Genomic DNA, 27,109 nt, shown 5'->3' with positions numbered 1-27,109 from the left:
TATATCGTCCATGTAGAAGCATCTTTTTGTTTAGGATAGGGGTTGGCCACACCCAGTAGTGTGACCAGTTATGTGAATTGGGGTGAGGCTTTGGGTGATATGGTAGCAATCCACCTGGCGACCTAGTTAAACCACTTGGGCAATCAGTTGATTAACCATGCTTAGGTAATGAAGCTCCAATAAAAACTCTGGACACTGGCTGAAGTGCAGTGAGCTTCCCTGGTTGGCAGTGCCATATTATCACATATCGACAGTATGCCATGTTGATGCCAAGAGAGTCATGCATCCTGGAAGTTTTGTATTTGGAACCGTCCCACACACGGCCCTCCCTGTATGAGTCTCTTCCCTTGGCTGATTTTGATTTGTATCCTTTCCTTGTAACCTGTAACCATGAGTCTAATAGCTTTCAGTGAGTTCTGTGAGCCCTTCCAGTGAATTATTGAACCCGAGGGTGGTTTTGGGAACCACCTGAACTTGCAGCTGGTGTTAGAAGTGAGAACAGTCTTGAGTACTGTGTCCTCAGACCTTGCCATTTTATATACAGGCTAGATTTCTATGTGGGCAAGAGTCAAGGTAGAGATAAGGAAAATAAAATTGAGAAAAACCTAGCAAAGATGAAGAAGAATAAAGGTAATTGAGATCTGATGGAAGGTTACCTGGTTTGGGGTAGGGGGAAATCAGATCAGAGAAAGAAATACTATAGGAAGAGTGACTGCTTGTTTGAGGTTAGAGAGCTAATTTGCCTAGAGAATAGTTCAAAATGTATCTTGGAAATTCACTGTTGAGGACTTGGAGGTGTACTGTGTGAATTAGGAGAATAAAATCTTCCTTTTGGTAATTTGATCAAAATCAGGCTATCCTTGCCTGCTTCTTCCCTCTGTGGACCCTTTGTTCAGCCTCCTTCACTATTCCCTTCAACTTCTTATCCTGAAACTTTAAATTGGAAGGCTGTTTATGGGGAAGGAGCAACAAAGGGAGATATTATGGGGGAAGGGGAAGTTGGGGAACAGATAAAAGATATCCTTTTCTTGACTGACTTATTACTTCCTCTTTTGTATGAACAATATATACTTCAGTTTTTTTGGAAAACTTAATCACACTGCGAACAGTTATTTTATTTTGATTTGCTTACTGAATTGTGAGGCCTTTAAGCCAGACATGTTTGCTATTTCTCACTAGCCAGCTAAAGAAAGAAAGAAATATTGATCGAATTCCTGTTGTATTACATAAAAATATTTTGATAAAGAAGTACTTTCTCACTCATTAAGTTAATAATTATGACTTTTTATTGTAATGTTAAATAAAACTGACAAATCGCTCTTTTAGTGGACTCTAAATAACATAGTGGTGTGATACCTATCATCATCCATTTCCAAAAATACATGAATAAGCTTTCTTTTTTTTAAAGTTTAACAAAACCTTGCTTAAATTATTGGGGTGACATTGGTTAATAGGATCATATAGGTTTCAAGTGTAGATTTCTATGATATAATATCTGTATATTGCACTGTGTTAAATAAAACTCTTCTTTAACATTTAAAATTTTATATTTTTTCTGTTGAACTTTGTATTTATGTTATGCTTTTCCTCACCAGATTTTATCCTTATGTAATGTATTTTTATGTAGGAATTATATTTTGCATGTAGTGTATTATGAAAGTAATATATTTTATGCATTAAAGCCTTTATGCATATTGATCACCCTGCCATGGCTCTTCACTAAAAATAGGTATGTAGATTGAATTTAAAAAATATCTCCTAGTCATTCAATTATAATTAGCATGTAGTTAGTAAAACAACATAAATGTATTAAAATGTTGTTAAGTAATTATGAAACAGAAGAAAATGAAGTTATTGGAAATGCGTCTTTTGATGACATGGGTGAAGCTAATCTTTAATTATTTTTAGTTAACCTTTTGTGGATAAATAGTACACATTACTGCAATAAGACAATGTTCAGCATCATTTTATTTCCCTTTTTCCATTTAGAGGTATAAGTGCTGAGAAAAAGTTGATATAATTAATTGGAGGGTAATAGACAGATTTTTGTTTCAGCTTTATCACTCAATTATTTGAACTCTATCATAAAAATTACTTTTATTTGTCAGCTGGTAATTTGATTAGGTTCATCTTCAATTTTGTTGGAAGCAAAGTAGGCCCTCCCTCCCCCAGCTGCCGGCACCGGCTCCCCTCTGGCACCCTGGACCCTGGCTCCCCTCCAACCGTCGGCAGGCACCCAGAACCTGGGCTCCCCTCCGGCCGCTGGCAGGCACCTGGGACCCGGGCTTCCCTCACAGCCCCGGCTTCATCAGGAAGGTCGTCCGGAAGGACGTCCAGTCTAATTAGAATATTATGCTTTTATTATTATAGATTAGAGGTTGGAAGCAAAGAATTAGAAACCACCTGACTTGGTCATTTATTAGAGTCATTAGAGACATGCAGTTCTGGGAAGTGTACCAAAATTGGCTTTATTAAGGCTTTTAAAATAACTAGTAATTATGTCTATTGGTTTTTTCTTATAGTTGTATGCTGACCTTAACAGTTCAGGAGGTGATGGTAAAAGTTAAATATTGTTCATTTCAATATGCCTTTGACAAAAGGATTCTTTTTTGGATAAAATGTTTTTTATCAAGTACCTTAAATTTGTTTTAATTAAAGCTATTCATTCAGTTTAAGGCCTTGGAACCTTTTTGGCAAAATTGTTCTTCATTGTCAAACCAATCAGATTTATTTTCATGATAGAAAAGGTCTGGCCTCATTTTTCAGTTCAAATTAATGGCTTGATTCTGTTTCTGTGACAACCATCTTTGATATTTAATCCTCGATAGATAAATGGAAGAGCAAGGAGCCTTTTTTTTTTTTTTTAAAGTTTGTTTCCTAGAAGAAATAAGGTGACACTTGTCTTTCCTGTTTCTTATTGGAAACTGTCTCACAGTTGTTTAACAGGACTCTTTCTGAAAAGTAATACATTCTCTGGTGATGAATATGGGATGAAAGAGAGAAACTGTTTAAATAAAATTGCAACCAACTTCTGCCCCATTCCATTATGTGTCTGCAAATAGAACACACTATCACAGTTCCCCATTTATAATTTCTGGCTTCATTTTTTATAGAAATAATGTATAAAACAGGAACTTTGTAGTCAGTTTGTGGTATTAAAGAAGGCTTTGTGGACAAAGTATGAATCATTCCTAGTTTAGTACTTCAGAGATTTTTACATGCTATGCAGTGCAATATAGATCTATTCAGGGTGGGTGATATGATATTCTTTTTATTTAGTTGGTAAAAGCACTTGTGAAAGGGGAGGCAAGAAAGGAGAGTCTACATGGTCACTCCACTTGGACCTCTGATCCATTGTCAGGTAGATTAGTTTTAGGAAAGGATGGAATACAAGTGGAAATTCAGAACCTGGGAATTGCTGTCCATTGTTTTTGAACCTATTTCAGTAGCGTACTTCTTAGAAATTCTGTTACCTTCAGCAGTACTTTGCAAGATTCCTGTTCTAATATTTATAGCAACTTCTAATCTATAATAATAAAAGCATAATATTCTAATTAGACTGGGCGTCCTTCCGGACGACCTTCCTGATGAAGCCGGGGCTGTGAGGGAAGCCCGGGTCTCAGGTGCCTGCCAGCGGCCGGAGGGGAGCCCGGTTCTGGGTGCCTGCCAACAGTTGGAGGGGAGCCAGGGTCCAGGGTGCCAGAGGGAAGCCGGTGCCGTCAGCTGGGGTAGGGAGGGCCTACTCTTGCACGAATTTTGTGCATTGGGCCTCTAGTTTATAGATAAGGAATTGAGACGTAAAGGGGCAAAATAATTGCTTTAAGGCAGTAAATGGTTCAATCAGAAACTTCAAAACTTACTTTTTCTCCTGTGTCACACTATCTAGTACATAGTCTGGCATACAGTAGATGTTACTATGTGTTTAATGAATGAATAACTGCATATTTAAAAATAAGAGAGAGGAAAGAAGAGAGAGAGAGAGAGAGAGAGAGAGAGAGAGAGAGAGAGAGAGAAACATTGATAGCTGCCTCCTGCACACCCCCTACAGGGGATTGAGCTCACACGCTGGGCATGTGCCCTGACAAGGAATTGAACCAGCAGCCTCCTGGTGCATGAGACGATGTTCAACCAACAGAACCACACTAGCCAGGGCAAGTAACTGCATATTTTTAATGAACTCTTAAATACTTACCATTGTAGTGGCTTCTTGAATTTGACCTGCTAGATCAGTAACATTATAGATGATTCACTACAGAAGAATATTGAAGATATCGTGTGTTGTCAAAGCATGGTCAAGTTGATCTCTTCAATTCTTGTGGTATGTGTGGACGTGACTAATTGAACAGCAAAGAACTTGGGCATTTTTTATGTTTTACAGATTAAGACAGAGATCTATAACAGTGTGATAGTACTTTTTTGATAGGTGTCAACTATTGGTACTATAATTAGATGTCTATTAGTCAAACGTCTTGAATGTTTATATGACCACTATATTTTTGTTCTATGTTACAGGTATTCTCTTAAAGCAAATGACCAAATCTTGGCTGAAGACAAGCACAAGGAACTGTAAGTGCATTAAACTCGAGATTGTACATAGTTGACCCTGTCAATGGAGTAGATGTATATAAATAATCTGATCTTTAAAATTATATGAACTATAAAGAAATAATTAACACCATGACTTTAATCCTCATAGGATTAGGATATTTATACTACATAAGATTCACAGGAAATAATTGTTCCTGTATGTACATTAAAATATGTAGTATTGTATTCCATAATTGGGAAATATGTCATTTCATTTTCTTTCTCTAGATAAAATATTAAATTGTCACTGTTAATTTTTGGCTCTTACTTAATTGACTTCCCCTCCTCATGCTTATGATAGAGAAATATATATTTTTTTCTTTTGTTGCCTTATGAAAAAATGCCTAGTCCTTATTTAGCATAGGTAAAGCATCTTAAAAGGTTTAAAATGTGAATAAAATTTCTTTTTAAAGATTTAATGTTCTTAGGGTTCTGTCTTTCAGATAAAAACAACTTTATATGTGATTCTGGGATTTTCCATCCCTATTTTGCTGTCCTACAGTGGTATTTTAAAAATTACTATCTCACAGGAACTGTGAAGTTTTTAATTAAGAATTACTAATTTGGGAGTTCTTTAAATTCACCTTACCTTAACCTTTTTAGTATCATTAGACTGTCTGAGAGGGAAACTAAAAATATTTTGTATGTTTCAATTTTCTAGCTTGGCAACCCCACCCTCCCTCCCCCAGTGCTGTAAGAAAATTTTGATAATCTTGTTATGCAGCTACCTCCTGTCAAATAATACTATAGAATTAAGAATTTGAGGAATTACAGGCTAACTCCAGATTGAGCCACACTTGATAATACTGTAATCCTACCTTTTCCATGGGGGATACATTACTAGACCTGCAGTGGATGCCTGAAATCACAGATAGTACCAAATGCTATACATATTATGTTTTTTTTTCATACACACACACACACACACACACACACACACGGTGAAGTTTAATTTATAAATTATACACAATAGGTTAAAAATAAAAACTAATAAAATAGAATAATTATGACAACATACTATAATAAAAGTTATGTGAATGTGGTCTCTTTCTTTCTATCTCATTGTACTATACTCACCCTTCTAATGATGATGATGTGAGATAATACAATGCTTACATGATGAGATGATGTGAGGTGAATGACGTAGGCATTGTGACATAACAGTAGGCTACTATAAGGTTTACTTGAACACAAGCATTGTGATACCGTGACAGTGGGTCTGGTAACCCAGAGAGCTACTAAGTGACTAACGGGTGTGTAGATCTGCAGCTTGGGTACATTGGGCCAAGGGATGATTCACGTCCTGGGTGGGACGGGGCTGGACAGCAGGAGATTTTGTCATATAACTCAGAATGGCAGGACATATAAAACTTATGAATTGTTTATCTGGAATTTCTATTTCTATGACTGGAAAAAATAACAATGAAATAAATTCTAAATTCACTAAATTTAAAGTGTTAATTTAATATATTTATCTATTATAAGATGAACTTTTTCAACTTTATAGTCATAATGGTGAACTAAATAAGCAAATATAATGTATGTCTAAAGGTTGAAAGAGCACAGTTTTATTTATTATTTTTTTAATCCTTACCCGAGGATATATGGTTTTTAAAAAATTGATTTTATAATAAGAGGGAGAGAGAGAAAGAGAAACATGGATCACTTGCCTCCCATAAGTGCCCTGAGCAGGGATTGAACCTGCAACTTAGGTATGGACCTTGACCAGGAATCTGACCTGCAACTGTTTGGTGTATGGCTGATACTCCAATCAACTGAGCCACCTGGCCAGGGCCACAATTTTAATAAATATATATATAATATATGAGAGAGAGAGAGAGAGAGAGAGAGAGAGAGAAACATCATGAGAGAGAAACTGTTTGTTTTATGAATTGCACTCCCTCTACTGGGGATGGAGCCAAAACCCAGGCATGTACCCTGACCAGGAATCAAACTGGTGACTTATTGGTGCCTGGGCTGATGCTTAACCATTGAGCCATACTGGCCGGGTGAAGTCTTCCTTCTTAATAACTAGTAATTACATAGCAAGGTTCTTATACTTGTTAGTATTATGACTTAATTGATTTGGCATTAGTTGATTATCTTTGTTCTTGTGGCTGCTGGCTCTCTGCCTTGTAATTTTTGATCTCTACACTAAAGAAAACTCTCAGTTGAATATGCCTGCCACTGAAACACTAGGTCTTCATAAGAGCTACTTATAAATAATCTCATTGTGTCCTTACAATTAAAATAGCCAAGTTCTCTTTGTGCTCAAGACTAAGCTTTTTAAAATACCATAAGATGTCCATATAAATAAAATTTAATTCTCCAGTTACTAATTCCATGCTTTATTTTCATAAAACATTATTGCTTCTAAATGTTAATCTGTTCAAGACAGTCTTGATTCATCATGATATTGCAAAAAATGCAGTGACACCATCACATTAGCTGCCTTTTGAAAATGTACCTTAATTCTGTGTGTATCAATAAGACTACAGTAACTCCGATTGTCTTGATAATACTTAATATATTAAATACTGTGTTTTTATTTAAAATATTCTTAGTTTCTGAAACATGGTGATTCAGATTCCACATACCCTTAGTCACCCTTGCTTTACAAACATACTTGTTATTTGTCTGGGGCAGACAGATGGCATTGTGACATAACAGTAGTCTACTATAAGGTCTACTTGAACACAAGCATTGTGATACCATGACAGTGGGTCTGGTAACCCAGAGAGCTACTAACGGGTGGGTAGAGCTGCAGTTTGTATACATTGGGCCAAGGGATGATTCACGTCCTGGGTGGGACAGGGCTGGACAGTAACGACAGTGTCAGTTGTCTCTGTAAGCAGGAAGGTTTTTCTCAGGTTCTTGTTTTCTAATCTACATACTGATGATTCCGGGGTGATTTTAAGTACGGAAAGCTAAACAATTAAATTTGTGGTGGGATTAGTATGAAACTATGTAATTTATACTTTGCTCTATATGTGGTCCAGTAATCAACTAATTTCATTAGTCTTCTATAGATTTTCTCAGTCTATTAGAGTTTTAGTTTTTGAATGGAGTAATTTAAAATAAATTAGTAAAACATCACTTTTCATTCAATAAATATTTTCTACCCAGTTACCAGTCAGTGTGCTAGGCGCTATTTAAAGAAAAGATACTGACTTCATTTATAAATGGAGACTAACTCTCCAATTTAATATTGCTTCACATTTAAAAATTTTCATAATTGAAGATTTTGTAATTGTGGGGTCTTCCTATTGGACATATCTACAGTTATGGAACCATTTTGTTTCCATAAATTTCTGTTTGTTTTATGAATAGCTAAATTGTATATTACCTTGAATGAAGATTAAGATAAGGAAAGTTAAAAGTTGGCTGGAGTTAGGGACAAATACCAAAGGTAATATAAATAAATTCAGAAGTATCCCTGCCACTTAACACAGGCTGAGTAACTTGATAGCTGAGGATTTTTTTTTTTTTTTGGTTTGCTGTACTGTATAAGGCATGGGGAAGGCCTCTTTAAAAAAGATTCATGTTTATTTACCTGACTTTTTAAGATAGCTGCCAAGATAAAGAATGAATTTTTATAAGCAGTGTGCACTATTGTAGATATGAGGTATATTTTCTCTTCAGATCTAGAATGAATTCTCTTTAAAAAAAAATATATATATATGTATATATATTGATTTTAGAGTGGAAGGGAGAAGGAGAGAGATAGAAACATCAATATAAGAGAGAACCATTTATTGGCTGCTTCCCACACATCCCACACTGGGGATTGAGCCCACAACCTGGGCATGTCCCCCGACTGGGACTCAAACCATGACCTGGTTCATAGGTCGATGCTCAACTGCTGAGCCACGCTGGCCAGGTGAATAAATTAGCTTTTTTTAAATGTCAAAAAGTAATTATTTTTTTCAGAATTACCCCTTTAAGGTTTAAAATTTTGTCTTGACGTAATGATATTACATTTCAAAATTTTGGGGTCAATTTATGATTATTACAAAATGGGAGAAAATAAATGAGTTATGCCAGGGGAATGAATCCTGAGTATTAGAAAGGACACTGTTAGACCTTAATCTTTGGTTCAGTGTAAAAGAATTATAATTTTTTAGGGAACAGTGCCCAATTTTTAAACTAGCAGGGGAGATTTACAAGTATTTAAGTGACGTGTTTGAGAATATGTTAAGAGAATATGTTTGAGACTATGTTAAGTTTGGTTTGAGTAACATCTGATATGCTCTTATATCCATTATTATTAATTTTGTTACTTAGCAGTTCTTTGAAAACCTCAAGATTGTTTTATAAGAATAATATAAGGACTGATTGCTTGTAAAGCTAATAGATTTTGTTGATGGTAAAATGTATTTGCTTAATCAAAAAAGGGGAAAACAATCTGGCAAGCAGAAAGTCAGAATTGAAATAAAGAACACCTAGTACCAGCAAGGTTAAATGGTTATTATTTTTCAGCTAGAGGTCCAGTGCACGGGTTCATGCACTGGTGGGGGCATGTCCAGCGGGGATCGGCCTGCTGTGGGAGCGCCGCTCATCCAGTCAGGTGAGCGGTGCTCCGACTGTGGGAGTGCACTGACCACCAGGGGACAGCTCCGTGTTGAGTGTCTGACCAGTGCGTGTCATAGTGACTGAGTCGACCAGTCATTCTGGTCATTTCTGCCGTTCGGTCGCTGGAGATATATATATATCGGTCCAGCGACGAACGCAGATATGTATATATATGTATAATATAACTAAATAAGGCACAGTATTCTAAATATCATAACCATTTTTTTATGGTCTCTTTCTTAAAGGCCACTTTTTCATATCTTTTAAATTACAGAACTTTGAATCTAGAAATGAACTTTGAACTAATATCTGTAATTTATAATGAAATTGAGTGAAATTCACAGTAATAAAGTGACTTGTATAGGTTGCACTTTAATGACAAGTGCTGGACCAGAACTCAAGTTTCCTGATTCCCATTTTAGTGCTTTTACTGTTATACTAGCCGTTCCCTAAATATGCAGTGATTTTTTAAAAATACTTTTTTCTTTTTTACTCTCATTTTCTTGAGCATTCAGACTCTTTATCATCGACATCTTTGACCATTAGAACCCTTTTTTCTAGAACACAACAGTTTTTTTTAATCTAAGTTGTTTGACTACATGTATGATGTTTTCTTTGGAAATTTAATCTTAAGCTACAAATGCCTTTTATATGAGAAACTTTTTTAAATTGATTTTTATATATAGTCTGATCTTACTCTGATCTTTGTAAGGTAGCCTTTATATTGCTTTTAAAATTAATCTTTATAAAGCTTTGTATAATAATAATTACCATTTTTGCTAGTGAGACTGTGCCTCCAGGAATAAGAACTAAATTTGTGTTTGATTTCTTTGCTTCTTTTTTACAAATACCATTATGTGAGTACTGTGAGAATTCCAAACTAGCATTGATTGAATTCATTTCAGGCTTTTATACATATTCCATAAATGGTTCTCAAGTAACCAGAATTCGTCCTTTTTGTTGAACTTTTGACTGTCCTCTCACTTGAAAATTCTAGGATTTCATAGTTTTTTTTTAATCGGTTATACCTGGATGATAAATCTTCTGAAAGGTTTGCTTCAATATTTTATTGTTTAAAAGAAAAGTATTAACCCTGTCATAAAGGACAAGAACTCATTACAAGAGATAATTTTAGGATTCAACTAGGTCTTATATTCATGTATACATGATAGGTGAATGAAAAATATTTGTCATTAGTGGTGAATCTTAAAACCCTTTGAAGAAATTTGTGGTGCCTTGTCTTAGCATTAGAAAAAACTTAGTTTATGTATGAGTTTTGCCACGGACTATAACCTTGATGTATCTGTTAGGATTCAATTCCGCTATGAGTTTTAAGAAATAAGGAATTTATTATAGGAATTAAACCTTTTTCAATTGTGGGAAAAACTAGAGAAGTAAAGGCCCAAAAAGGGTCAGAGAAAACTCACTAACCACTTCTGGTGTAGGTGAATGAATTGGAGCTTTTAAGAAGCAGCTATGCATGTCTGCAGGAACTGTGAAGTGGGTGGGTGGGTTGTTGGCTCTTTGCAGTTACCACCTGTATTGGGTTTTCATTGACAATCTGGTGATAGGCCTGGGCCTGATTGGAAAGGTGAGCTGGAGGTAGAGTGGGATAAGTAGGACAAACTGCCCATCCCTTTTTGTCTGTCTTTTACTACCTTTGACAGTTAACTACCTTTGTAGTGAAATGGCAGCTGCTTTACTTGCAACTCACAAATTGTATACAACTTTCTCCTGTGGCTAATCCTAACCTGAAACCATACAGGGAAGGAAATTCTGGGAAATGTAACACAGTATCTAACTATATGGTTTAGTTTAATCACTTAATCTGAATTTAATATCCTTATTTGTAAAATGGTGATACTTCTATTTTATTTCATTAGGGAAAGATTAGATGAAATTATATATATGAAAAAGTTTTGAACTATAAAGAATCATGCAAAGATTTGTTGTGATATAGGTGTGAGTACGATGATGTTTATAAAAACCTCTTGAACTGGCTTCTGCTCTTGGAGAAGATGTCTTTCAAATATCATTGTGAGATTACATTAGTGCTTTGCTATTTTATTATCCATTTAGCAAATGATTTATTTAATTAGCTGTTTTTCTTTTAGTTAACTCATTAATCCATGTGGGTATAGTTTGAGTTTCTAGCATAAAATTCTTTAGAAACAAAAAAGGATATTGGTCTTATTTGCTCTCTCCCTCTTTGATTTTGTCGGGGAGTGGGAAGGGTAAGGTGTTACCTGGAACTTTATTCAGAGCTTTGCAGTCCATGTGTAGTTCATTGATTTTTTTGCAGTGAACAATTTACTTGACAGTATTTCACTATGTGATATCTATGGGGTGAATACTCAGTGGGATCAGTATGGAACGGAGAGAACAGAAACTGCTGGTATGTTGACCTATTTTTCTCCTGGTTCTAAAACAAACAGGAATATTTGGAGACTGAAACTATGACAGATATCTAACTGAAAAATAAAGTAAGGGTATGCTAACACTGTTCATATCCCCTTAAAGATTGAATTAGACTTTTGGAGGATTATCTGGATTTGGGAGTTTGGGGAAAATTTTAGTATCTATTAGCAACTAATCTAATCCTTGAAAATACTTTCTCTACTGAATATAATTATTGATTTCTTTTTGGAAAGTATTGAACAATTAAATAACACTTATGTATTAAAGAACAAGAGAAGAGAACATTATTTTAATTACTTTCATGCTCTAATTTAATTTTCACAGCAACCTTTTGAGGTACATATATACTCCCATTTTATAGAAAAATTGAGGGTTGGAAAGGGCTCTAACTTGTTGTATAGTAGAAAAGGATAGACTGTGATTTGATTTTAGATCTTTTTTGTTGCTTTTTACTTAGACTAAGTTCAATGACTTTGGAAAGAATATTTTTTACATTTTTGGAGGAATGATATTATTTAAAACAAATATACCTACCTCACAAGTGTTTGAAGGTATTTATGATGGATATGACATTTTATAAGCTTTAATATGGTTTACTAGAACTGTGCCCTAGTTTGTAGGTAATACTGTGTTTTTGATGGCTAAGGTAAAATCTTAGAGGATACTCTGAGCTCACGTTGATGAATCCAGTATTTCCAACAGGCTAGGTCTTTTCTTGAAGTTCTGTGTTAAAAATTTATTCTTTATGGTGCTAGCTCCCTCTGTAGAACTTCATTAAGATTGCAACCCGACTTTTTCAGTTATTTAGCAAAGTGATTGAAACATTATCTAGAATAGATTTTAAAATTTTCTTTTAAATTTTACTTTTATGTCTTAATCACTTCCTAGTGTTTTTCTTGTGAAAATATTATCTCTATAAAAGTGTTTCACTTTGTATATACTAAATTTTAATAGCATATATGAAGTTAGACTACTTTCTTCAAACATTCCTACTACTTTAATGCTTTATTTGGGAATATCAGAGAGACTTGTGATTTCTAGGTCTGTAAGTCTGTGTTGGGTAAGACCACAGGAAATGGAAAAAAGCCTGATGGAAAATTTCGGGGAAAAATATCCTTTTGCAGGAGTGTGGATGGTTACTTCTTTTACCATTACTTTATCTCTGTTCTTTCTCAAACTATTTTATATTTAAATATTAAATTTGTATAATTAGCTCTTCAAAGATGTTTTCCCTACTAGAATGAAGGCAGAGAAAATGTGATAAGGCTTCTTAGATGGAATTTAGAAACATGGGCAAGCTCATGTCAACCATAAAACTAGGGACCATGTACATAACATAATAATGAGGATAGTCAAGAACTAGGATCATGCATGAATAAGCTTTTAAACAATTTTGTAGGATAATTATCTTTAATTCCTTTGTTAATACTAAACATCTATTATTCTGTTAAAGTATGATATAGTTTACATAAGCACTGGCATGCATTATGGTGACAGGAAGAATAAGGATGACTCTTAGTCTTTTTATATTTGTTAACTTTGATACATGAGAATTATTTGAAAGAATGTGATTGAAACAGTTTTATTAATATAACAAATCCATCCTTTGTTATTTTTACAACCAATATTATCCTCTTGAAATAGTAATATTGTTTTCCTGTATCAGTAAAATGTTTGTATCAATGCATAAGTATTTTGTTGGGAGTTTTTATAGTTTTTATCTTTTAATCAGTTATCTTTTCACAATCTTTAAGGATAACTAGCTCATCTTCCATTAGTCTCAGAAGAAATCTGGAGTGGACTTCCTTTACATTGTTATTGGCTACTTAATTCCATGTCATTTTGAATTTGGTTTAACCTATGTGTCATATGGATAGTAGTACTTTCCAGTGTTAATACTTTCTTTGTTATTTATTTAAAGTTTTCTTTATGTTAACTTAAAAATTAGCCTCATCTTAATAATGAATTTTAAACATTTACTTAATTATAAAAGTATAAAAATAAAAACATGTTTGCCACTTAAAATTTCTCAAATACAAATTGACATCATGTGCTTTCTGATAAAGGACAGACTATCATGTGTGGTATTCCTACAAAAAAAAAAAAAGCATGGGTCTGATTGTTAGGGAAAATCAGAAAAACCCAAATTCAATGAAACAGCTGGCCTGTACTCTTTAAAAGAGTCACTGCTGTGAAATATAAAGACAGAATTTTTTCCAGGTTAAGAGAAACCAAGGAAAATAACAGGTAAATGTAATCCTGAGGGGAGGGGTGTATTATGAAGGATGTTTCTGGCAAAATTGAATATGGACTATACATTAGGTAATAGTATTGATGCAATGTTAAATATCCTGAATTGATAAATGTACTGTGGTCATGAAGTGGTCTTATTTTTAGGAAATAACACTCAGGTATTTGGAGGTAAGTGGTGTTAATGTCTGCAACATACTCAAATGGTTCAGCAATAACTAAGTGTAATAATAAATAGTATCCTATATAATAAAAAGCTAATATGCAAATTGACCGAACAGTAGAACAACTGGTCGCTATGATGCACATTGATCACCAGGGGGCAGATGCTCAGCGCAGGAGCTGCCCCCTGATGGTCAATGTGCTCCCACAAGGGGAGCGCTGCTCACGGCTGGCGAGCACAGTGGTGTTGGCGGGAGCCTCCCCTGCCTCCGTGGCAGCGCTAAGAATGGCTGACTGATGGCTCCTGGACTACGAGAGGGCGCAAGCCGGGCTGAGGGATCCCCCGAGTGTACGAATTTTGTGCACCAGGTCTCTAGTATATGTATAATGAGAGAGATAAGTCAACTTGTATTATAATGCTAACTATTAAGTAAATTTAGGTGAAGAGTATATAGGGATTATTTGTACAATTCTTACAATATCTTTGTAAATTTTAAATAATTTCAAAATAAGTTAACTATGAGTCTGTTAAGTTTGTTCATTTACATTGTTATTTAGATTTTACATATGGTGAAAACATATGGTCAGTTTTATTTTTTTATATCTAAGTTATCTCTTCATAAATATAATAAAATTTCACAGCAGATTCCTTTAAGAAAATCAGCTAGACTCCTAAGTTATAATTCATTGCCTCTTTCATTATTCCTTAAATATTACCAACTTAAATTTTTTGTGTTTTTTTTTTTTAGCAGAGAACAAAAGGCATTGTTTTTCTCCAACATTTGGGTGGATTATATATAAGTGCCTCTAATTCTAGCAGCCTTCTAGTGTTGGTGATAAATTTGGAATAATGTCTGTGACTGCCCTCTTTTTTTTTTTTTTTTTTTAATATATTTTATTGATTTTTTACAGAGAGGAAGGGAGAGAGATAGAGAGTCAGAAACATCGATGAGAGAGAAACATCGATCAGCTGCCTCCTGCACATCTCCCACTGGGGATGTGCCCGCAACCCAGATACATGCCCTTGACCGGAATCGAACCTGGGACCTTTCAGTCCGCAGGCCGACGCTCTATCCACTGAGCCAAACCGGTTTCGGCAATGTGACTGCCCTCTTATAGGGGTCTGGATCTGGGAGAAATTTTGGGTTAATTAGAATTTTTTTTTAACATTAAATTTTTAAAAAAAAATCTCACCTGAGGATATTTTTCTATTGATTTTTAGAGAAAGTGGAAGAGAGAGGGAAATATGGAGAGCAATATCAATGTGAGAGAAACACATCGATTGGTTGCCTCCTGCACATGCCCCAACCAGGGCACAGCCAGGGAGGAGCCTGCAACTGAAGTGTGTGCTCCCCCTTTTTTGAATACATACATACATATATATCCACCTATCCTATATAATAAAGGAGAAACATGTAGTGACCATCCCTTCGCTACGCTCACCAGCCAATCAGGAGTGAAAATGCAAATTTACCCGACAAAGATGGCGGGTTAATTTGCATACACAGGTGCCAGGCAGAGAGCAGAAGCAGGAGAGCCGGCAGCTTGGGGGGATGTCGCTCCCTCAGTTGCTCCTTCAGTTGCTCCCTTAGGGGGATGTGGCTCCCTCGGTTGCCAGGCGAAGAACACAGCAGGAGAGCCGGAGGCTTGGGGGGCCGTGGATCCCTTGGTCGCTCCCAGCGCGGGGAGCACTAGGAATTCTGGGAATAGTAGTTCTGATGGCAGCCCCAGGACTGGAAGTGGAAGCCCAGAGCATGGGGAGCACCAGGAATGCTGGGAATTGTAGTTCTGGTGGCAGATGGGTCTCCTAGACACTAGAGCAAAGTGAGCCTGGAGCAAGTTACTGTTGCGGTGGTGGATGGAGGGAAAGCAAAGGTGAGAGACATAAGTAAAATCAGAGTGTCTAGGAAAAATTAAAGGGAAGATATCCTAAAACTTCAGGAAATCTCCACCAATGAAGCAAAGAAAAAAAAAATGCCCCTATTATTCTGTGAGCAACAAACCAAACTGGTTTGGGGGTCTCAGACAATTCGCTCATATGATTGCAAAGACAGACAGAAACTCCCAGATTGGAGAGGGTGCAGGTTGGGCTGAGGGACTCCCTCCCCCCTGCACGAATCTTCGTGCACCGGGCCCCTATAAAAGGCTAATATGCTAAGTGTCCTTCCCTCCGTCCAGGTAATGATGTCACATAGCAACACCTGGCTTCCTCTCTCTAGCAACAACTAGCCTCAGGTGGAAACACTTTACACTGTAACCAAATGTCTGTGAAGCGTTTTCCTGTGCCTCATCTCATTTGATCCTCTCAGAGGTCCTGGAGTAGCTAGATAGGAGACTTGTGGCTGAGCAGAGCTCCCCCTGTGGGAGCACACTGACCACCAGGGGGCAGGTCCTGCATTGAGTGTCTGTCCCCTGGTGGTCAGGATGTGCCATAGTGACCAGTCATTTCCAGTTGTTATGCTGTTAGGGTCACTTTGCATATTACCCTTTTATTACATAGGATAGAGGTCTGGTGCACAGGTGGGGGCCGGCTGGTTTGCCCTGAAGGGTGTCCCAGATCAGGGTGGGGGTCCCGCTGGGGTGCCTGGCCATCCTGGGTGAGGGGCTGATGGGTGTTTGCAGGCTGATCACACCCCCTTCAGGGTGGGGGTCCCCACTGGGGTGCCTGGCCAGCCTGGGTGAGGGACTGATGGCTGTTTGCAGCTGGTCACACCCCCTTCATGGTGGAGTCCCCACTGGGGTGCCTGGCCAGCCTGGGTGAGGGGCTGATGGCTGTTTGCAGGCTGGTCAAGCCCCCTCCAGTGGGGACCCTCAACCCATGGAGGTTTGGCCAGCCTGGGTGAGGGGCTGATGGCTGTTTTCAGGCTGGCCACACCCCCTTTAGGGTGGGGCGTCCCCACTGGGGTGCCTGGCCAGTCTGGGAGAGGGGCTGAGGATCATTTTCAGGCTGGCCAAGCCCCCCCGGCGACAGAAGCTCCCAGCCTCTCCTTTTTTTCTTTTTTATTCTGGGATTTATTTACCTTCTGTAATTGAAACTTTGTAGCCTTGAGAGGAGCTCAGAGCCGGCCAGGGCGGGTGGGAGGAAAAGCCTCCTGCTCGCTCCAGTTCATGTCCATGGCTGGCTGAAAGCAGGTATCTGGGGTTTATTTATCTTCTATAATTGAAACTTTGTTGCCTCCAGTGGAGCTCAGAGCCGGCCGGCGGGAAGCTTGGCTTCCTCCATCACTGGAGCAACCAAGCCTCCTGCTCCCTCCAGCTCTGTGGCTGCCGGCCGCCATCTTGGTTGGGTTAATTTGCATATAGTCGCTCTGATTGGCTGGTGGGTGTGGCTTAAGGCATAGCAAAGGTATGGTCAGTTTGCATGTTTGTCTTTTATTAGATTATATATGTGTTTTTTTTTTTTTACAGAGAGGAGGGGAGAGGGATAGAGAGTTAGAAACATCGATGAGAGAGAGAAACACCAATCAGCTGCTTCCTGCACACCCCCTACTGGGATCAAGCCCACATCCAAGGTACATGCCCTTGACCACAGTCGAACCTGGGACCCTTCAGTCCATGGGCTGACGCTCTATCCACTGAGCCAAACTGGTCAGGGCTGAAGTACGTGTCCTTGATCAGAATCGAACCTGGGACCCTATGGTTTGCATTCCGATGCACTATCCATTGAACCAAACTGGCTAGAGCAGAACTTTTTTATTTTTAAAAAATATGTAGTAGATGAAGGCATAAACTTTCAGAACTAGTCAGGAGATTTATATACTACTCGTATTATGATGCCTTTGTAAGTTATAGACACCCAAAACAAAATGACAGTCTATAAATGGAAACTTTTATTTAGCATAATAAATATGGAGGTGAGGGCTGGTTAATTGGTTGGTTAATTCAGTGCTTCAGGAACATCATCAGGGAACCCTGGGTCTTTATGTTTTTCTGCTTCCCATTCCCATTGTCTTTTAGGCTGAAACTTTTCATGGTTACAAATGGCTGTTGCTGTTCTTAGAGCTCTGATATAGTTGAGAATATCTAGAGACTCGCAGAAAATTATTGTGGTCTTTTTTAAGAGCAAGAAGAGCTTCCTTAGGATTACCTCAGCAGATATTTCCTTAATTTATCATTGGCTTCCATTGCATCATATTCCCATTCCTAAACCAGGGACTGGCAAAGAAAATAGAATTATCATGATTTCTAATCAAGCACCATTCCATAGGCTAAAGCACAAAGCCTTCTATTCTAATAACTGAAGAAAATTTGGAGTTCCTTTGGAAAAGGGAATGGCTGTTGGTTTGGGAAACAACAGTGTAATACAGTGTTTAAAATAAAGCATTTTATTTTATTTTCAACATTGTAAGTTCTGTCAGATTTCCCTGGAAATAAAGCGATCAGGGCCATATCTACAAACTGCCTGAGTGAGAGACTTCCTAAAACTATCTTCTGGTGTAATCTGTATTTCTTATTACTGTGCACATTGGAGAAAATTAAAAAAATTTAAATTAAAAAATTTAAAATTTAAAGTCCTTCACTGACAGTAACCAAGATAGAAAAATGTGTGAAATTTAGTGAATATTTTTTAAAGCATGGAAGATTTTTGTTATCTTCAGATTTGAAAGGGGATATACATACTTAGGTAGCCCCATGGAAAATATTACTTCCTTTTGTCTTGACATAATTTTCAGCTCCTCTTTGATTTTATCCTTAGCAACACAGCAGGGCACTTTTTAAAATAGAATTTTTTACTGTCTCTAAATCAAGGAAGGTAGAAAAATACATTCCGAAAAATTGTATGCAGTATAAACAGCTGCTTTGGTTAATGCTTTGGTATTTAAGAGGAGATGCTGCATATTTTTAGGGGATCACAATGAGGAAGCTGGTTACATTTCTACTGCCTCCTGAAAACATTATGATACAGTCATGCTCAGCATAACGATAACGAAGTTTCCATCAATGATGGACCGCATGCACGATGATGGTCATATATATATAAAGACTAATATGCTAAGTGTCCCTCCCACCGTCTGACTGCTCGCTATGACATGCACTGACCACCAGGGTGCAGATGCTCAACACAGGAGCTGCTGAGCTACAGTGATTTGGCAGAGGCAGTCCTCTGGTGACTCACCCTGAAACCAGAGAGGAGGGAGCCCAATTCCTCGTGGGGCTGCGCGATTCTACCTTCGGCCATGGGTTATGTTGTTGCTGGGGCACTGTTGGCTCAGAATCTGGTTTACTGCACACTTGCGTTTGCATTCCACACCCTGTACGACAGCAACTTTGCAGAATGCCCTCTCTCAGGCCAGGCCGAGAGACCCCACCTGCTGGAGGGATCCCACTCACTCTGCCTTGGTGCCGCCCCAGGTGTGGTCGGCTGGGGAGGGACCGAGGGAGTTGGCTCCAGAGCAGTCCCACCCCGCTGGCCATCTTCTAATTAATTTCCTTTCAATGTGCATGAATCCATGCACTGAGTCACTAGTAACATTATAATGGAACTGAAAATTTCTATCACCTGGTAACATTGCAGCCATCTTAACATTGTAGCACAACACATTATTCATGTGTTTGTGGTGATGCTGGTGCTAAAAAAAAACCCACTGTGCTGCCATTCTTATAAAGGTATAACACACATTGCCCTAGCTGGGTTGGCTCAATGCATAGAGCATTGGCCTGAGGACTGAAGGGTCCTGGGTTTGATTCTAGTCAAGGGCACATGCCCCAGTTGCATGCTCGATCTCCAGTGGGGGGGGCATGCAGGAGGCAGCTGATCAATGATTCTCTCTCATCATTGATGTTTCTGTCTTTCTCCCTCTCCCTCTCTGAAATCAGTAAAAATATATTTAAAAAAAATAAAGGTATAGCACATACAATTATGCACGGTACATAATACTTGATAAGATAGTAAACAACTATGTTACTGGCTTATAGTATAGTATTTACTAGACTATACTTCTTTCATTATTTTATAGTATATTCTTTTTACTTATAAAAAAGTCTTATAAAACAGTATGTTGTGTTACACATACTGTGTTTACTGCATCTCTTGATTATATTGTTTTTATAGTATGTGAAGGTGAGTGGTGTGTCTGTGAGTGCTGATGTAAAGGCAGCTGAAGAATTTTTGGAAACTGTAGATAAGCATATCAGTAAGCACACACTGCCAGTGTACTACAGGAGCAATAAGAAGTTATGGATGACCCAGTTTCTCTTTAAAAATGTCCTCTTGAGTTGCTAGGTCGGTGAAATGGAGAAGTACTGTTGTTAGGTTAATAAGATGCCTTTCAAGATTTTGCTTATTGTTGATAATGCTCCCAGACATCCTCCTTTCCATGGTTATCTTCATCCCAATATCAGAGTGGTGTTTCTGCCTCCAAACACCACCTCTTTGATCCAACCAATGGATCAGGAGTTAGAGCAGCTTTTAAGCCCTATTATCTGAGGGGGACCTTTGCCCAGGCTATTGCTGCAATTGAGGAAGAAACTGAATACAATTCTTGAATGATTACAACATCGATGACTGTATACAGACAGAACCTTGCTTGGACTTGGGATGATGTCACCAAGCAGTGTGTAAATGGCATCTGGAAGAAGACACTCAAGAGATTTGTCCCTGACTTCAAGTGATTTGCCAAGGACAAGTGGTTGCAGAAATCAACGAGGCTTTGGTTGAGATGGCAAACAACTTTAGCCTGGGTGTGGGTGAGGATGACATTGAGGACCTCCAAGAGGTGGCCCCTGAGGAACTAGATAATGAGTTGTTGGAACAGGAGTGATAGCTGAAGAAGAGGCAAGAGGAAAGGAAACAGGAGAAGAAAAAGAAGAATAACCTTAAAAAAATTAACAGTGAAGGGTTTAGTAGAAGTTCTTACAGATTTCAAGAAGCTGCTTAAAAAGTTTGAAGTATGGATCCCAACACTGAAAGGTTTTCATTAATAGAAAAATGCTCATGGTGCATTATCTGCTTAAAAACAAATCTATGATGAAAAAAAGAAACAAGACACAGATAATAGTGTGGTAGAAGGCCTGGGATGGGGTAGGAACTGGGTAGAGGGGGGAAAATGGGAGGTCTCTGTAATACCTTCAACAATAAAAATAAATTAACACCCCACCCAAAAGGAACAAATGAAGCAAACCACATGGACATATTTCTGAAAAGAGTGACACCTCTTCAAGAAGAGCCTGGCAGGTCCTTCAGGAGGTGTTCCAGAAGAAGGCAGGCGTTGTTATCATAGGAGAGCACCATGCATGTTATTGCCCCTGAAGACCTTCCAGTGGGACGAGAGGTGGGTGGGGGTGGGGTGTGGGGTGGGGAAGACAGTGATATCGATGATCTGTGTAGGCCTAGGCTAATGTGTGTGTGTTAGTTTTTATATATTTTTATTGATTTGACTTCCTCGTTCATAGGTTGGTGCTCAACCACTGAGCCACACCCAGCTGGGCTGTGTCTTATTTTTTATTTTTATAAAATATATTTTTATTGATTTTAGAGAGGAAGGGAGAGAGAGAGAGAGAGAGAAACATCAATGATGAGAGAGAATCATTGATGGGCTTCTTCTGCATGCCCCCTACTGGGGATCGAGCCTGCAAACCGGGCATGTGCTCTTGACTGGAATCAAACCTGGGACCGAGCTTAAAAAGTAAAATATAAATAATTATACAATCAATTATAATTAATATAATTATTATTGATAATGTAAATAATCATAATGACTATGCAATTAATTAGATAATTAAAATAACTATAATTATAAAAATAGAAAAGATGTTATAGAATAAGGAAACAAATAAAGATAATATTTTTGTATAGCTCTACAATGTATTTGTGTTTTAATCTAAATGTTTTACAAAATAGTTGAAACATTTAACAAATTTTAAAGTTTATAAAGTAAAAAAGTTATAGCAACTTAAGGTTAACTTATTGAAGAAAGAAGAATATTTTTTTATAAATTTAGTGTAGCCTAAGTGTATCTGTTTATAAAGTCTGTGGTGGTGTATGGTACATTCACTCACCACTCACTCACTGATTCATCCAGAAGAACTTCCATTCCTGCAAGCTCCATTCATGGTAAGTGCCCCATATAGGCATACCATTCTTTATCTTTTATAACACATTTTTACTGTACTTTTTTATGTTTAGACATGTTTAGATATACTTACCGCTGTTATAACTGCCTACAGTATTCAGTATACTGGTAGTAACATGCTGTACAGGTTTGTAGCCTAGGAGCAATAGGCTGTACCATATAGCCTGGGTATGTAGTGGCTATACCATCTAGGTTTGGGAATATACACTCTGTGATCTTTGCACAATGATGAAATTGCTCAATGACATGTTTCTCAGAATGTATCTCCATTGTAAACAGTGCATGGCTGTATTGTTGTGTTTTGGTTTAAAGTCTTTAATAGTTGTGGGAATTTTATTCCAGACTGTTATAAATTATTACTCAGTTACTTGTTTGGAATTATTTTACTCAGTCACTCAATAACGGTAGCATTAGCTCTTCATAAAATGAAAATACTATCTCCTATCCTAAAAGGTATAGATTAGCAATGGATGAAAGAGATGATTATGGGTCCAATTCACCTTGAAGAAAGAATAAAAGTAGAATTGAGTAATCTCTGGAAAAAGTAAGATTATAGTAGTGTCTAATTTAAAACATTGCTGGAAAATTGGTAATTTTTAGCCTCTCTTCAGTACTTTCATATTGTTTTTAACTGTTATTGTCTTTTGCATCTTTTTTATTTGTTTTCCTTGTTCATTGTAATTATGCTCTCAGGCATTAGCATAGTCTAAATTTATTGTTTTTCCTATAGGAAATTCATCAGATATTTAAAAATGATTAAACGTTATTTAGGGATAGAAACTGTAATTTGTATTCCTAGTACTTAGTAGGCCTTTATATTTGTTGATCAACTTGAGAACTTAATTTTACTGTCTTCCATTATAAATGAGGGGACTTGTGTTGTTCTATCTGAAATTGGTGAGCTATAAAAAGTATGTTCTAAAATTACATATATATTTTCATAATTGTTTTAACTGGGAAGTATACCTACATTGTAAGCTACAGAGAAAATGGGTTTATATCTTTGTATGTTTGTGCTTGCTTTCCATTGTATACATAGCGTAACATAGTATGTTCTTAACCAGTAGTCATTGGAAAAATATAATTTTAATTATAATTTTAGATAAAAGGGCATAAAAATATACTTTTTGTTGGCTTCAGTATTTTGATCCTGCTCTTCTTCTTCATTTCACCTTTAAGAATCTGTTATAAAATTTACCAAAAGAAATAACCTGACCTTATTTCTAATTTTGTCTTCAGCTTATGTTCCTTTTCATTTGTTACATGTTTACTTAGCTTATAAAATTATGACCTAAATTATGTTTTTATCATTATCAAACACACTATTAGGATTCAGCAAGCTTTTATTGTTAATAAACCTTGGGATCAGTCTTGCTAACCATGGTTGATGATTTAGACACACCTATTGAAAGCAAAATCAGCCCTAATACAAACATGAATAACAGATACTATCTTTTGTGAAGATTATGTTCACATCTCATCCTCTTCATTGAACAGTATTTATAGATGTAGTATATAAAAAATGTTATTTCTGTATTAAAAATTCACACTTTTTTAAAGCTAAGACCACAAGGTTAAAGTACTGAGGAGATTTTATCCTTAATGGCATTACAAAAATGGTTAACATCACTGTAATAAAAAAACAAACAACGCCTGCAACTTTGGTTCAGTTTTCAAGTATATACTTGGTTGCTAATCAAGATAGTTTTCATTATTCATTCATTCTACTTTATAATAATTCCCTATTGTTATGCAGTTTTTCATAGATGTACGAGTAGGGTAAATGTAGAATATTTTACAACTAAGGTGATACCCACCAGATGGTGCTATTTCACCTGTTTTGTCTGTGAAAATAAGGAGGATAAATGAATATAGAATTTTTTAAAAGCGTATGGAAGATCTCCTTATATTTTGGGGGCATAATATTTAGGGGGTGGAGGAGCTCAGTGGAAAGAAATACTCAAATGTAAACTTATATTCAGTACTGTATGTTTATCTTAATAAAGATATTTACCTAAAAGGAATATTGCTAGAGTTAACATGGCAGAAAACCTTCTATTTAGTTTACAAATATTAAACAGATATCGTTTTTCAGGTTGACATAATACAAAGCCTATTAACTATCTTAGCTTTATATGCATGAAAAATGTAATTATTCATAAAAGGAGATGTGTATTACCAAAATTTATATTTCCGTTTTCTTTAGATTTTTAAATAAACAATGCTAACATTATTCTCAGAGTTAGTGTTATTTACAAATTAAAGGGAAACAGTTTGATTATTTTATGTGTTCTTGAATATTTCCCAAATAAAAGAGAAAAAATTAGGCCTGAGTTCATTATTTACACAGGAAAAAGATGATTCTTCTAAATTTATTTGTATATTAAAGAGAAAGCAACTATATGATACACTATTCATTTAGATACTGCAGTTGAATGGCCATCCATTATATAAAATGTCTAGCTAGTGAAATATACTTTTTCAGCGAAGTGTGAAAGGTTCAGTCAGAGTTTCTAAGATTTTAATGTACTTACTTTTCTGATCTTATCACTCTGTTTGTCAGTTGTGTCTGAGTATGAAATTGAAGAATAAAGGTGTTTAGGTACTGTTAAAATTATTTGCCAGAGTCACTGTTGATTCTGCCAACAATGATATTATTGCTATGTGCAAAGTCAGAGGTTAAACTTGCTTTTATTTCTTACATTTGAATTTTTCCTCTGGAAAGGTACATGTATTACTTTGAATTCAGTTAATGAAACATATCTTTATAGACAAATATATAGAGAATAGATTTTCTTGTGTTCCTAGACTTTATAAATGAATATTTTAATCATAAACATATTAACATTATCCTCATGATACCCTTAAGGTTATGAATGACCATATTGCTTTTTTCTAATTTATTTCATGGTATTTGTCTTTTTTTAAAAACTTTGTATCATAGTTTTAGAGTATATATCAGGTCTCTTCTGCAAGAGTATAAAGTTCTTCCCGCTTTGCACTTAGCATAGTACTTTACATTTAGTAGATGATCTGTATGTGTTATATAAAAGAGTCATTTTTGTCATGCAAAGTGTTGTTACTAGTGTTATGATATAAAGGAAATTATTTAGATAGCCTTTTCTCCTTGTAGGAATTTTCATAGTAACAAAGAGTATTCTACATTGTTTTTATCTTACGCTTCTTTCTGAAATGGCTTTTTATAGTTGGTTTAAAAAAGACCATCTCACTGACATCTCTTAGAATCATAATAGTGGAGCATTCTTCCTGGTGAAGATAAGTATATTTTCAGTTTTTTTAACTTTAAAAATATCTTGTCATCTGTGTGGTTTCATGTGGATATTGAGAATTAGAGATGGTCTAGTCCAGCAGTGCTCAAAGTGTAGGTCAGGACCTCTTTGGTGGAGGACTGACGGGGTGGTTTGTGACTTTTTCAGGGGGTCTGAGTGGGCAGAGCTATTTCAAATTGATACTTAGACATTGTTCACCCTTCTCTTCATTCTCTCCCAAATGTACGTGGTTTCCAGAGGTTATATGACGTGATAGTTTGACTACCTAAGCATACGATAATCTAGCTGTCTTCTATTAAGCTAGACATTAAAGAGATTTGCAAAAATTATAAAACAATGTGACTCTTATCACTAATTATTTTTTAGTTTGGAAATACAGTTATTTTTCTAAAATGTTATTTATGTTGACATTTAATGGTTCCATTTTTTAAAAATAATACACATTTAAAATATTATGTTTTAATTTCTAATATGGCAACCAGGGATAGATATAAAAGCTCTTTGAAGTACTCAGTACTTTTTTAAGTGTAAAGAGGTCCTGAGATCAAAGCATTTGAGAACTTCTGATCCTAATTCTTTATCTTCATTTAACGGATAAGGGTATTCTGAGGTGGTTTAGTCAAGTACATTCAGCCAGTTTTTGGTTTAGCTGGTACTTGTAGCACTGACTTCTGACTGCTTTGATTTATTTTACTAGTGTTACACTTTTTAGATATTCTCTACCCTAATACCAACTCCGAGCTCCTTAAACTGTCTTTTAGTTTCATATTTTAGCTATATGAAGTGTATGAGTACATTGAGAATATTGACCTGATTTTTCAGCTACAAAAAAATGGTGTTTTTCTTTTTAAGAAACACAAACATAAAATGTCTAGTATAACCTTGCTATAAAGTATGCACTTTCTAGCAGGAAAAGAGAATTGATACATGAATAGTGTAGTCTGAGGGCCTCTTATATTTTAGAGACTTTTTTTTTTACTGTCTTCTCTACTTTTTTTCTCTCCCTCATCAACAATAAAACATTGGTTACAAGCTTCCCTGGATAATTATGGCCGTCTACTCATAGAAGAAAAGGGTATTCTATTCGTAGGTTTCAAAAATTAAGAGGATAACAGTTCCATATTACTCTTTTGGTCGATATGCATTCTCACGTTGAAACTCATGGTTGGTAGGGTGGATGCTAAAACATTCCCTCCTTTTTTATAATTATTATTATTTTTTTTAAAATATATTTTATTGATTTTTCACAGAGAGGAAGAGAGAGGGATAGAGAGCCAGAAACATCAATGAGAGAGAAACATCGACCAGCTGCCTCCTGCACATCTCCCACTGGGGAAGTGCCCGCAACCAACGTACATGCCCCTGACCGGAATCGAACCCAGGACCCTTCAGTCCGCAGGCCGACGCTCCATCCACTGAGCCAAACCGGTTTCGGCCTTTTTTATAATTATTGAAGGAATTTAAAACCATGCCATGGAGAGGCATTGAAAACCTGGATAGTTAACTTGAACAAAGAGAATCAGGATATATATATGATAGCTTTCTTCACTTGAAGGGCTTCCTTCATATGGGAATGAAATTAGATTTATTGATTGATTTGTGAACCGTCAAGGATAGAAGACAAGTAGGTGGATGACAAAGACTAAATAATTTTAGCTCAATAAAGGAAAACTTTCTAGTAGTAAAGAAATAAAAAAATAGAATCAGCTTGTTTTGGAGGTATGAGTTCCCTTTCTCAAGAAGTGTTAAAGTGTATAT

General features: G+C 36.4%; 1 protein-coding gene across 2 annotated transcripts in view; it reads left to right on the top strand.

Moving 5' to 3' along the window:
- The window catches only part of ADK (adenosine kinase), a 448,784-nt gene that overhangs the window by 59,353 nt on the left and 362,322 nt on the right, over window positions 1–27,109 (top strand). For both annotated transcript variants that reach the window (XM_006090233.2, XM_023755075.1), the window contains one exon: window positions 4,513–4,566. In XM_006090233.2, coding sequence (XP_006090295.1) covers window positions 4,513–4,566 — 54 coding nt within the window. The remainder of the gene's footprint in view (window positions 1–4,512; window positions 4,567–27,109) is intronic.

Source organism: Myotis lucifugus, unplaced genomic scaffold (genome assembly GCF_000147115.1).
Source record: "Myotis lucifugus unplaced genomic scaffold, Myoluc2.0 scaffold_69, whole genome shotgun sequence".
Lineage (NCBI taxonomy): Eukaryota > Metazoa > Chordata > Mammalia > Chiroptera > Vespertilionidae > Myotis > Myotis lucifugus.
Note: the sequence above shows the minus strand (reverse complement) of the source record. Positions and strands in the feature narration are given on the sequence as shown.